This window comes from Sitophilus oryzae, unplaced genomic scaffold (genome assembly GCF_002938485.1).
Source record: "Sitophilus oryzae breed Bouriz unplaced genomic scaffold, Soryzae_2.0 scaffold_1576_pilon_pilon, whole genome shotgun sequence".
Taxonomy (NCBI): Eukaryota; Metazoa; Arthropoda; class Insecta; order Coleoptera; family Curculionidae; genus Sitophilus; species Sitophilus oryzae.
In genome coordinates, this window is record NW_022146254.1 from 1543213 (window position 1) to 1556734 (window position 13522).

General features: G+C 31.0%; 1 protein-coding gene across 1 annotated transcript; it reads right to left on the reverse strand.

The window, feature by feature from the left end:
• Positions 1-6139: 6139 nt before the first annotated feature.
• LOC115879471 lies at positions 6140-6608 on the reverse strand. The gene is made up of 2 exons (XM_030896367.1): positions 6268-6608; positions 6140-6212 (listed from the first exon to the last, which is right to left on the reverse strand). The coding sequence occupies exons 1-2, from the start codon at positions 6606-6608 to the stop codon at positions 6140-6142; spliced, it is 414 nt and encodes a 137-aa protein (XP_030752227.1).
• Positions 6609-13522: the final 6914 nt, after the last annotated feature.

Sequence of the window (13522 nt, forward strand, 5' to 3'; positions counted from 1 at the left end):
TTATTCCAATAAAGAGTTTATGACGAGTTTTATTGAAATATATTGATCGCTGCCATGTCTATGGAAGATAAAATTGAAAGTATTTTATACCATAAAAAACATCGATAATTTTCTTTAATGTATCGATGTATCGATACATTGATGTCTCTCTTTTGGTGTTTACATATTTACATCCTTGTATTCGCCTTGTATAATTGAAATAATTTGAAATACTAACAAGCACGGTATTTTTAAAAACCATGAAGTGCATTAGCATACGTGCTACATATTCCATTTTTTCACCCCCAGGAGATTTTCGAAACGTTACAAAAAACACTTGAATCGTGCTCGAACTTATGGATACACGAATCCTTACGAGGTTATGTTTTATGGATAAATTGTGCGTGTGGGATTTGCAAATGGAGATACTCCGCATATTTCCCTACAGTTTTGATTTGAATGGTTTCTTTTTTAAATTATTTCGGGTAGACTCAGGAAATACGTGTTTTAAATCTTAACAACCATATTATATTAAAATAATATTTTGAAGTTAATTAGTGTAAATAAGAAGCTAAATCATATATCGTTTGATCAAAAAAATGGCCTCAAAGACAGCTGGGGAATGAAAGATAATAATTTTGGCGAAGTCAATCTCTAGACGTTCTAATTATTAGCAATTTCATAACGACAATCGCATATTTCGAAACTGGAGGTATAGATAATAAGTTTAAAATATATTACTAATACTATACCGTATGGTCGAAAAAAGAGGTGTTCAGTTGGCTTCTAAGATCGATGATATTCCGCATATAATATTACATATGAAATGACAACGATCTTCATTTCATAGCAATCGTTGACGCCGTTTTTTTTTCGATCATATTGTATTTATTATTAACTACGTCAAATGTACGTCAAATTTAAGCAAACATTACAACAAATATACATACATATTTCAAAACATAAGAACACAAGAAATAACGAACTGGCAACTAAATTCAACTATAAAATAAACTGAGAGATGAAAAATCAGATTTTTATTAAATTTTAAAATAACTACATATTATAGGTACGCTTAGTATATTCTGTAGTATTTATATTTAGGATATTTTATCTTGTTAATAAACTTTTAAAGAAATGCATAAAATTTTATAAATTTTAATTTATTAATTTTAAATATATTAGTCGGATGATGTATTTTTTATATGTATTTATGATTCTAGTTATCAATTTTATATACATATTGTATAACCTAACACCTATATATAATAACATATTGTATAACCTAACACCTATTACCGATACATATTTTAATGAGTGATATAACACCTTATAATTATTTTATGTTAAACCTAGCAATGTTAAACATACCTGGGCAGATAACCTGGAAATCTGAAAAAACTAAAACAACAATTGCTCGAATTGTTTCTGCCCATTTTACTGCTACAGAGCAACGTAAAATTCGCTTTATATGCATTATAACAAGTTATGCCCTCAACGAAAAGAACACACACCTTTATTATTGTAATATTAATGAACACGACACAACGCAACGGTACGGCGCAATTTCTTATCACGAACTAAGGTGAAAAACTAAACCTACAATTATTTTCGATATACTTTGATTATATAATACATATGTTGTTTATTGTTTTTAACTGCTAACAGGGTTACAATATTAATGTCTAGATATTCTTTAATTTTTGAGAATAAAGCTAAATATTTTCTTCAAATAGTATTTAATCAACAAAATTGCGTTAATTAATTTCATAAATCTTAATTAAAATTTATTAACAATACCTATATCATTCATCGATTCCTATATAATTAATTATATAAATGATACAAAAAAGTGTTAATAGAAAAGCGTATTAGATAAAGTCATTTTATTTATATTAATTATTTCGTAGTTTTCCTTTATTTATTATTATTATAAAATATATTTATTTCCTGACATTGTCTTGAGTTTTTGGTTTAAATAAATAGTGTTGTGATACTTTAAGCTTAAAAATGTGTACTAGCAAACCTTGCAGTCGAACATTGCTCTTTTTAGAGAACCTCTTTTAGTGCGAAGTGGGTACAAGATAGCTTAATAGCCCTAAAAAACTCATCGCAACTTTCTTAGAATATTTTGAAAGGGAAAGTGGTAGTGATGGCTATTTATGTTCCTTAAGTGCTGTTAAGAAAGTTAAAAAAGTTTTGTTGATGTAAATAATAACTCTTTATATTTATAATTAATTAATTTTTGTTTCCTAAAATATTTTGGTTAAAAGAAAATATGTAAAAGTGGGCAATGCTGTGCCAGTCAAGCTTAATTACGTGACTAAAAGTTTATTATTTGAGAACTATAGGTATTTCTTAATTTTATCTGTAGTTTTTGCTATATAAAGTAAATAAAGCATAGGAAAATATTTGTTTATATATATTTTTTATATTTAAATTTATAATATTTAAAAGAATTAGTATTAATATTTAGGTGCATTTTGATAGTTCATTAAATTTTCAGAAAATAAATAATTAATATGTGTTTTAAGAATTTTATCATTATAATAATATCTTTTTTCCATATCAACTGTTAAATTGCCTCTAATCTATCAAAAATAGTAGATGAAATAGTATTTTAAACGCAAGGCTAGATTAAATGATACTTTAACAGCGAGGATAGGTTAAAAAGTTTATTTCTCCTCGCACTTTTTTTAATTGTTTCCATTTTTGAAAATTTTTGTATTACTTTTCATAAGTTATTCGGGATTTAAATGGAAGTAGTTTGGATATGGCGTTTCTCGCCTCAGCCTGAATATCTGTTGGTAATTTACTTATTTTGTTTTGAGCCATTTCTGGCTCCAATTCAATCAGCAATCGTCACGAAAAAGAATTGAATAAAAAAATATTGACTCAAAACTGATAACTAAAGAGACAGCTTTATTTTATTTGTCAAATTACATAGAAACCAACGCCAACCCAGCACAATATTTTTTCTATTCGTAATAAACTCCTTGAAATAATAATTTCTGACCAATGACTAAAGAATCCAAGGACAAATAACACCCGAGAGCAAATTGTGACGATGTCACCAATCAGTGCCGTGGCACATATTTTTCTTAACCTAGCTGTTTGAAGCAATATTTATATTTTTTGACAATTGTTTTGACTACGCCTATGGTGTATCATCCTAATTAATGACGAAAAAAACGTATTAAAATGTTAACAAAAGGTACAAAACTAGTATCGACGTATAGCACATATCAAGTACATATAGATGTTAATTGAAATTGAAGAATAGTTATCGAATTCAATAAGAAAATGCTAAAAAGTTGGAGTGGACTGTTTATTTACCGATGAAACGTATATGGCTCTTTCTTATCGCTGCTGCCTTTACACTTGAAAGCTGAACAACTAATCACCATTGTAATAAAGTTTATACAAAGTTTACTACACACAAACTATTAAAAATCGCTAAAATTGTCGCTGGTGACCAAATGATGACTCATTGTTTGCCACCAAAACAAAAAAAAAAGGTCACAAATTCTGCTGCAGCCCGTATAGGGGCGTTACATGTCCTTGTATTCTTTAGTCATTGTTTCTGACTGTTTTTTAAAACGTGCTTTCAGATGGAGCGGACCGTAGGCGCGGAGCGTCCGCGCGGATGTTTTTTCAATATAGCTCATCCGGACGGAGCATACGCGACCCATGTGTAATCGTTCATATAAACTCATGGTACTTGCTGGAAGTCGCGGACGGTCCGTCGCGGACGCTCCGCTCCATCTGAAAACGCTGTAACTCGCTATGGAAAAAAATATTGTTATATACGACGATAAAATTATTGCATTATCGTCTCCCGAAATTAATTCACGAGCGATGAAATTTTTTCTTATTAATTTATTAATTTTTTTAAAAATTAATCTTTTCGGTCGACGATAAAATACCATTTTATCGTCTTGTATAAAAAATAACTATTAATTTTACTATCTACTAAAAAATCACCTTTTGTGGAAGTTTCGGTTTCGGTTTCGCCCTCAAAAATAAGTTTTCGGTCGGACACTACATAAATCACAACATTCTTTGCGAAGCCATGAGTCAAACAATAGAACCAATTTTGTATTAGACATATCGTTTTGGCAGGTTATACGTGTTATGTTTTTTTTAAAATCAAACTCGTATTTAACGCAAGGTGCCTTCACAGATGACATTTATAAAGGTCTTCTCCGCTATTTTGTCTATAAAAGAAGACGAAGTAAAAGAAGGACGCAATCTCAAAGGAGTTTATTAAAAGTATTGCCAAGGGCGTTTTAAACTCACCGACAGCTTTTATCTCTATTAAAAGGCGCTACGCGTCTTCAAACGCACGGTTGGAAAATTCCAAAAGTAGATTTCTTTTCCTCTAATAGCTTCTGGTTTAATTAAGGAACAGTCGTTTTTTTCCGGTCGTTCTTTTTACTACTGCCCTTCACGAGCCATTATTGGATAGGAGAAAGGACTTCTTATCGGTAAATTTCCGACTTTCTCTGTACTTGATTAGCTTCGCAATTTTAATCAGTGTCGAAAGAAAATATGACCTGTTTATGATGTACCTACCCTATTTTATTTTAGTTTCTGCACTTGGTTTATCAGTATTATTATTTAATTAATTATGTATACCGGATGCGTCTCGAAAGTGGCTCACCCTTATAACTTTCTTATTTTTTCAGAAAAAAAAAGATTTGGTATTTTAGTATATGACATAAATTAGGATTGATTGACGTATTTAATTGTTTTTGGTTACTTCCTGCTTCACCGGAAATGACTACAACTTTTGTTTTTTAAATGACACCCTCGGTATATTTGTAATTTATTCGATAGAAAATGACACTCTGAATAGAATGACATATCACTGATATATCATATCAATGACATACTTTTGACATTTTTGCATTTGGTTTATTTCCCAGTTTCCATTACATTTAAAAATATTTAAACTTAAATTGATGTAGGGGTGGGGGTAGTTTTCACCCTTCTCTTATTTTTTCTTAATTTTTTAAATGTCAAATGCTAGAGCACACTTAGCAAAACAGAGACAACCAAAATCTCATTCCAATCGGAATAACGGTTCATAAAATATCTGAAAAGATGTGTTCATTTTTTTAAAGTTTGATGGCCTCTAGCAGACAAACGAAACACTTTTGTATACAGGTAAATTGTGTCCAATAAACTTATTAGTACTATGTCCACGGAATATTGGGGCATCCTGTATATTTATTGGTAAACTTCTTAGTATTTTTCTTGTTAACAAATTTGTTTAGAGAACAGAATGTCACGTTTTAAAAACATAACAATTTCAGATATCTTAAATATATAAAATTATTTTTTATCGTCAAACAATTTTAATATTGTTAAGGTGTATGTGGCGCCATCTGTCGGAGAAGCAAGAAACTAAAACCGCAACGTGTATTGAGGAACCTGGCGAATTCACCAGAAAGTAAAAGACATTTTTAGGCGCCATCTCTTAAAGAAGTCGACAAGTAAGCGAATCAGACAATATAATTTACTAGTAGAAAGCTAGTAGATGGCAGAAAAGTATCGAAATTACAGAAAGTTCGAGAAACAGTTATTAGGGTTTTGAAGTTTGATAATACCGCGTTTAAAATTGTGAATTAATTGGCGAAGGTGCTAGAATAGTTAGAGTAATAGTAGTAGCATAAATTGTGTATTATAATCAGTATAAATTGTGTGTACAGAGTGAGAAAAAATAAATTCGTCAAGTATTTTATCGTGAGTTTAAATTAATGGACCCACGGCATCTGTAACAATATTGTAATTGTAATGTGTTGTAGACCTAGCTATAATAAAATACACTCACCGGCACGAAAAACGGGTACCTTAAAATGTTCATATATTTTTTTATATATTGTGTTCTAGTTAACTAATTTCGATGATTTTTTAAGCAATTTGTAGCTAAGTTATTTGACTTTCTAGTGTCTTTTTATAAATTTAAAATAAAAATTTCCATCTATCAATTATACGAGTGAAAATAAAATATTGATATTTTTGTGAAAGTTTGAAAGACCCTGTGAGGTACGTTAACAAAGCAAGGAATTGGTTCAGAACGTTCTACGACGTTTTCCGACACCTAACCTCCACTCTTCTCTATTTAGCCAGAGATCATCAGGTATTTCTCTATTTTCTAGTTCTTTATCCACACCCACCCTCCAGCTTCGTCGCGGCCTTCCTCTTTTATTTCTGCCTCGAGGTGTCCACTGTAAAATTTGTTTTGGTATTCTGTGATCGGGCATTCGTTGCACATGACCAAACCATATGAGTTGTTTTGTTCTTATGTCGTCCACAATTGTGTGTTCTGCTCCCATAATCTCTTTTACTCTGTCATTGGTTATTTGTTCTCTTTTCGATCTTCCAGCAGATCTCCTCCAGTAATCCATTTCGATCGCTAATAGCATGTTTTCTGTTCTGCTTTTCAACTGCCATACTTCGCTTCCGTAAGTTATTATGCTTTTCACAGCCATATTATATATGTTCTTCTTATTAGCTTTAAAGATTCCTTGATCCCACAGTTCACCATTCAACATAGATATTGCCCTCCTGCCTTGCATTATTCGATCTTTTATACCCTCATCGAGTTTTTCATCAGCTTCCATCCTCTAAAACTATGTTCTCTTGTGGCCCCCCTACAGTCATACATTCAGTTTTGGTGATATTTACCTCCAACCCCCATTTCTTATACTCCTCTATCAGCATCCTTGCCATATATTCAAGGTCGTCGTGATCTTGGGCTAGGACTATCTGGTCGTCCGCAAAAAATAGGGTGTATAGGGTGTCCTCATTTATTAGGGGGATTGCCATTCCTCTACACTTAAGCATCCATTTTTTTAGTGCTTGTTGCAGGTATATTTTGAATAGTATAGGAGATATGCAACATCCCTGCTTGAGGCCTTTTGTAATTTTTATGCTTTCTGACAATGAGTCTCGTATTTTTATTCGAGCTGTATAAAATAGTTATGATTTATGTAATATATAATTATGTATGTACATAAATACATACATACGTTATATATTCTGTTGGGCAGTTACTCTAGCAAATAGAGTTTTAAGTCCAAAAGTTAAACTATACCATGATCAATTAAAGCAACAATAGCCGATTATTCGAAACTTAGAACCATCCAGAGTAAACAAATCAATAGACAATAACAGTATGACATTTCAATCACAGTTACATGACAAAAACAATAAGTACTATTTTATAAGTGCGTTGATGAGGACTCAAAAGCAATGCAAAAATTACATTAAAATCGTTACTGTATTATTCAAAAGCGAATATCTCCAATAAAAATGAAGCTATTGAGCAAACTATCGAAAATAGACGTACCTAGATGATAAAGTGATTTTTAAATTCCTTGCTTTGTTAACATATTCAACAGGGCGTTTCAAACTTTCATCAAAATATAAACATTTTTTCCCTTTTATAATTGATAGATGGAAACTTTGATTTTTAATTTAGAAAAAGATAATAAAAAGTCAAATTATTTAGCTACAAATTGCTTATACAATCATCAAAATCGGCCCATTAGAACAAAATTGATTAAACTTTAAAACACATCAAACCCGGTTAGTGTATAATAATGATTATTTTTAGTAGGACATGTACCCACAGCTTGTTCTAAAACAACTTAAGACTCGCGTAAGCCTGGAAATCTCTCTCAATGTTCCACTCTCGATTTAACAACTGTCGAAATAAGCAATTCTTGACGGTTCTTTCCTCCTTGTTCTGAAAACAATGATGCGGCCCACACCATTTCGGCGACGTATCGCCATTGTTTGCGGGAGCGAGGTGGCAACAATGGCCTATTGTCTTCATAACTTTCCAAAAACATCCGTGACAACTCGCGACAGACAATATACGAGTTAGTTTGAAATGGTGGAAACGGCGCGATTTTATAAAGTCGGCGATAATAAACTTACATTCCATGTCGGATGACGAATATGCAGGCGAGTGAGATACTAATTCACCGAGGATATGTGATTGTTATTTAATTTTTATAACTTCAATGAAAGAGGACGGTGAGTTAATATTACCCATATCTTTTTCATTAACACTAAATCATTTTAGGTAACACGTAATTTAATATATTTATGGATTTATAGTTTACATCAAATTAACTTTTAGTCACGTGATTAAGCTTGACCGGCACAGCGTTGCCCACTTTCACCTATTTTCTTTTAATCAAAATATTTTAGGAAACAAAAATAAATTAGTTACAAATATATAAACAGTTTTTATTTACATCAACAAAACTCACCTTCTTTACAGCACTTAGGGGACTTAAAGGGTTATTACTACTGCTTTTCCGTTCAAAATATTCTAATAAAGTTGCGATTAGTTTTTTACGGTTATTAAGCTATCTTGTACACTTCGCACTAAAATAGGTTTTAAAAAGAACAATGTTCTACTGCAATATCTGCTAGTAAACATTTTTAAACACATTTATCACAACATAATTCATTTAAACCAAAAACTCGTAATACCAAAATATCGAAAAACAAATAACAATGTCGGGAAATAAATAAATAAATGTGGAAACTTGACATTTTTTCACAAACGAATTTTTTTCTAGTAATATATATTCTATTCAAAACAATATCTATTCATACTAATGTAGAGCGTTTATTTCTTTAAAACAGATAGGCATTTTCGCCACTTAGATAAAAAAAAGTATTTAGCACTAATCAAACTTGACCAATAAACAATAACAACAAGACATTCCATAAAATAAACTTCAATGAAGCAAAAATTACTAAAAAAAGTACCAGTAACCATTAAACTTTTGTAACCATTAAACTTTTGTAACCATTAAACTTTTTTTTTTCTAATTCAATCAAATAAAATGCACTTCTCGTGCATCTGTAGGTTTTAATAATGTATGACTATCGGTCCTAGGGTAAACTATTAAATCAAAGCAAACATGTCTTTTTTGACATTCCTTTACAGAATGAATATTCTGGCATAAGCTCCATATATGCTTCTGCAATTATTACTAGTAGGTATATCTAAAAGTATTTTTAGCTTCATTATATTGAAAGTTTACAAATCAAACACCACAAAGCATTTTATTAAAATCTAGGTATGCCAAACATAATCTGTTAATAAAGCTAACATGGTTAGTATCCAATATCAAGCCATCTTATCCGATAGTCAACCAGCACTAAACGCGATCAACTCAGTAACCATCAATTCAAAGTTGGTTAAAGTATGCCTAAAGAAGCTGAACCAATTAGGCAAAGAAAATAAAGTCCTCCTACTCTGGGTGGCCGCTCACCAAGAGATAGAAGGCAATGAAAAAGCAAATGATGTAGCTAGAAAAGGAGCGAACACTCCACTAACTGGACCAGAACCGTTTTGTTTTCCAAGCGGAAACTAACTAAAAGCGGAACTGAAGAACCTGGAAGACTCCATCCGTTACCTGGAATGGGAGTCCTCCAACGGTCTAAGACACTCAAAAAAGTTCCTCAGAACTTACGACCGAGAAAAATCAAAGATTTTCCTTGATTTAAGTAAAAACAATCTTCGGATTGTCACGGGGTTTCTAACAGGACACTGTCTCCTCAACGAACATCTTAGTAGGCTGAAGCTGAGAAACAACGGCGAATGCAGACTCTGTAGGGAAAATGGGGAAACACCTAAACATCTTAACATCTTATCACTGAGCGCGCCGAGACGACGACCGTTCGTGCCATGAACTTTGGTACGGCTGATGTCGAGGTGACCTCTGTGGAGACGGCTCAGATACTGGCTTTTGTTAAAGCCTTGAGACTGTATGATGAGCTATAACTCATTATAACTCAAGAAAGGGGAACGCACAATAGATCTGTAAGGTCGCAGTAATTAACTCCCCTCCTAAACATTCTACATTCTACATACAACATGGTTAGTAAAGCATCTGTGTAAACTTTTTTTTTGAATTGGTATATTCTTGTCTAATTTTCTTCTGCATATATTGTATTTTTTATTATGGGCGTTTGTGTATACGAAGATGTCATCTTCCTAAAATAAAACAGCATATATTTATAAATATCATCTACAAAATAGAACAACAACATCTACTAGTACTTCTACTTAAAGTTAGACCAAATTAAGTAATAAAATCAATAGAATATACAATTTCATAATATGATATACTATAAAATATAAACCGACTATCCGATACCCAAAAATTATGAAATAAATTTACAATCGCTATTTGTTTCAATAAACACTGAGGATGTTAAAGGTAAATTCTATATCCATTTGGTCATTCACAGCTGACCCAAAACCTTAAAGTTTTAATTGTACTTACTTCAGTATCCCCTTTTGCTTTAGAAAATTTATGATTTAGAAAGGGCCCAAGCATTCTTTTTAAGCATTAATTGCTTTTAGGAACTAATTTAACACCCTTGGTCCCTAATTCTATTAAATAAAGAGCATGGGTATTTGTGAGTTAGGTACCTTTAATTTTTAATAAGAGAAAATAGCACGAAGTAATAGCTATTTTATGTTGGTAAATTTATGAAATGTAAATACACTCACCGACACAAAAAACGGGCGCATTAAAATTTTTATGTATTTTAAAATTTTATACCTATATTGTAGTCTAGTAATGATCTTTTAAGCAATTTGTAGCTATATTATTTGACTTTTTAGTATCTCTTACTAAATTAAAAATCAATTCTCCCAACTGCCAATTACAAGAGGGGACAAAAAATGTTATAAGGAACGTATATGTAAATGAAAGGACTGTAAGAAGAAATTTAAGCAAAGAAAATCTTATATGTATAAAAAGGCCTCCTTTGGAACCACAACTTACTAGGTCTGTTAACTAAGACCAAATACAAAGGCATGATTTTAATGTAAAATTTTACGAAAAACTATTAGTGTCTTCTTCAAAAGCGAATATCTCCAACAAAAATAAAGCTATTGAGATGAACCAAAAAACAAACTATCAAGAAAGGATGTACCTAAATGATAAAATAATTTTTAAATTTCCTGCTGTCTTAACATATTCCACAGGATGTTTAAAACTTCCACAAAAATATCAACATTTTGTTTTTCCTCGAATGATTGACAGCTATATTGCCGCCCTATGAAAAAACCCCGTGTCTCCAAAATTTAAAAAAAAATGAGATATTAGATAGTTAAAGCACGGCCGAAGACGTAGACGTAAACGTATCGTTTAACATGTACGCTTGCGCAGTGTGAAATTCACTTGCGTTTACGGATACGTGATACGTATCTTTACGTGCCTTTACGTACGTACAAAACGGAAACGTATCGAGCCGAACGAGTTTCGATTTTCACCCGAATGATGCCGAACGTACAAATTCACAAACAACTAGTTTCCACAACTGGCTAGTAATTAAGTTATTTCATAAATTTTGGGGCCAGTGTCACAGAACTGGGCCTATTTTATTACAATAAATTAGTATGAAAATATTAAGCATCATAATAAACTCATTTGGGAATCTATTTAATTAAATGCTAGTTCTTATAGGCAAAACCATAATTTTATTTATTAAACCATATGAGGATTCTAAAAGATGGAATCTAATAAATAATCATAAAGCTGTGTCTGTTTTCCAATATTTTTTTATTACGAAGAGCATTTTAAGTTGTAAGGACTACTTTCTGTAATAAAATAATTTCCATTTATAATTTTCTTCAGTTTTCGATATTACTTTTATAAATTTAATGTGGAATCAATGGAGTAATAGATATCCATTTTCAATTTTAAAATTAAATAAATTGTTTCACAAAATAATTTAGAATTACAAATGTACCATTTGCGTTACGTACGTCAAAATACTAGCTTTAACTCTTGTTTACACGACAACGCAACGGCAGACGTAACGTAAGTTTCTGCGTTACGTGTCGAGAGATACGTATACGTATTGTGCCTTGCTTTAACTGTCTATTGCCTTATACTGGCTCTTTATATGGTTCACTACTGTATTACATAGAAAAAAACCCGCATTCGTTATTTTTTCCTAAATTTATAATAAAAAATAGATTCCCCCGTATGTGACATAATTTCCCCTAATGCTAAATTTAAACCCCCTATAAACAGATCTTTAAATGAAAACCCCGTATTATACAAGCAAATACGGGCTTTTAGCGAATCAGATTGATTTGACGGGGTTTTTGCTTAGCATAAGTGATGTGTTACACCCTGAAAAGCGGTGTTTTATCTATTATTTATTTAATGTTTAAAGTTTATTTGTTCAATGTTTATTTTATATACAAAAACACTTTATAAAATAAACTTGTTTCCTTTAATTTCTTAAAAAACACAGTTTTATTGACCAGTTTACGTAGTAATAACCCTGTAAATACAAATTTAACGACATACGGGGTTTTTATTAAGTAAAGTAACTAACTTTTGGAAATTTTAAACCACGTAAACCCACTTTTAGGTATAAGCAAATAATTTATATGACTTTTTTTACATATTCTTGTTAAGAACCCTTAAAAACCATGTTACAGTAAATTTCAGACATTTAGAATATTTGATAACTAAAGAGCAAAAGAAAATATATTAAAACGCGTTTTTCTCAAAATCATGTTGTCTGGAGATACGGGGGTCTTTCATAGGACGGCAGTATACCTCTGTGGCGGATTCATCTCTTCTAAAAAGTCCTATTTATCCTATTGTTTTCTTAACAGAACGTTAACGGTTTTTGAACACGTATCTGTTTTAAAAAAACTAAAGTGTTCTGGAATATTTGCGTTTAAATATTTTATATAGATTTTTTCTTTGTTCTTTGTGTTTTTTTGCTTCCGACGACGGAAAAAGATATACTTTCTGAAACGTTAAGCATTTTTTGTTCGTTAGGTAAATTTGTTTATTAGGAAACCACTGCTGACAATTAGCCTCCCTTGGATTAACGCAGCAGTGTTTACAAAAAATAACTATTTTATTTTGTAGATTTTCTTACAGTGGCGAAATACACATAGGACTTTTTTGGAAAGAACAAAATATATTAAATTTTAATATACATCAAAATTTTAAAGTGTCCGTTTTTCGTGCCGGGTGAGTAAATAAATGCCTTTATTGTCAAAAAATTTTACAATTTGTAGACAAAGGTAAAGTAAACAAACAAAGTAAACAAACAAACAAACAAAAGAGAATACAAAACATTATACAAATAACATTTTTAGTCTTATTGTTTAAAATAAAGATTTATAAATGTTTACAATGTCAAAGAATTAAAAAATAAAAATAATATTCAAAAAATATTTAGTTAGTTTATAGTAAATATCAATGACCTCTAAACAAATTTATTTTGATGCAAAGAACAAAAAGAAGACAGATTGAAAAACATTGGTAAATATAGTAATAGCAAACATTAGACCAGTGTTTACAAGATCAAATTCGATTATCAAAATATAGGTCGTTTATGGCGTAGAAAGCCTTGTCTAGTAAATAAGATTTCAATGCTTTGCGAAATGAAGAAAATGGTGTTATGGATTTGATTTCAAATGGCAGGTGATTGTGCATTTTTTTCGAATTGTATAATATTGAAC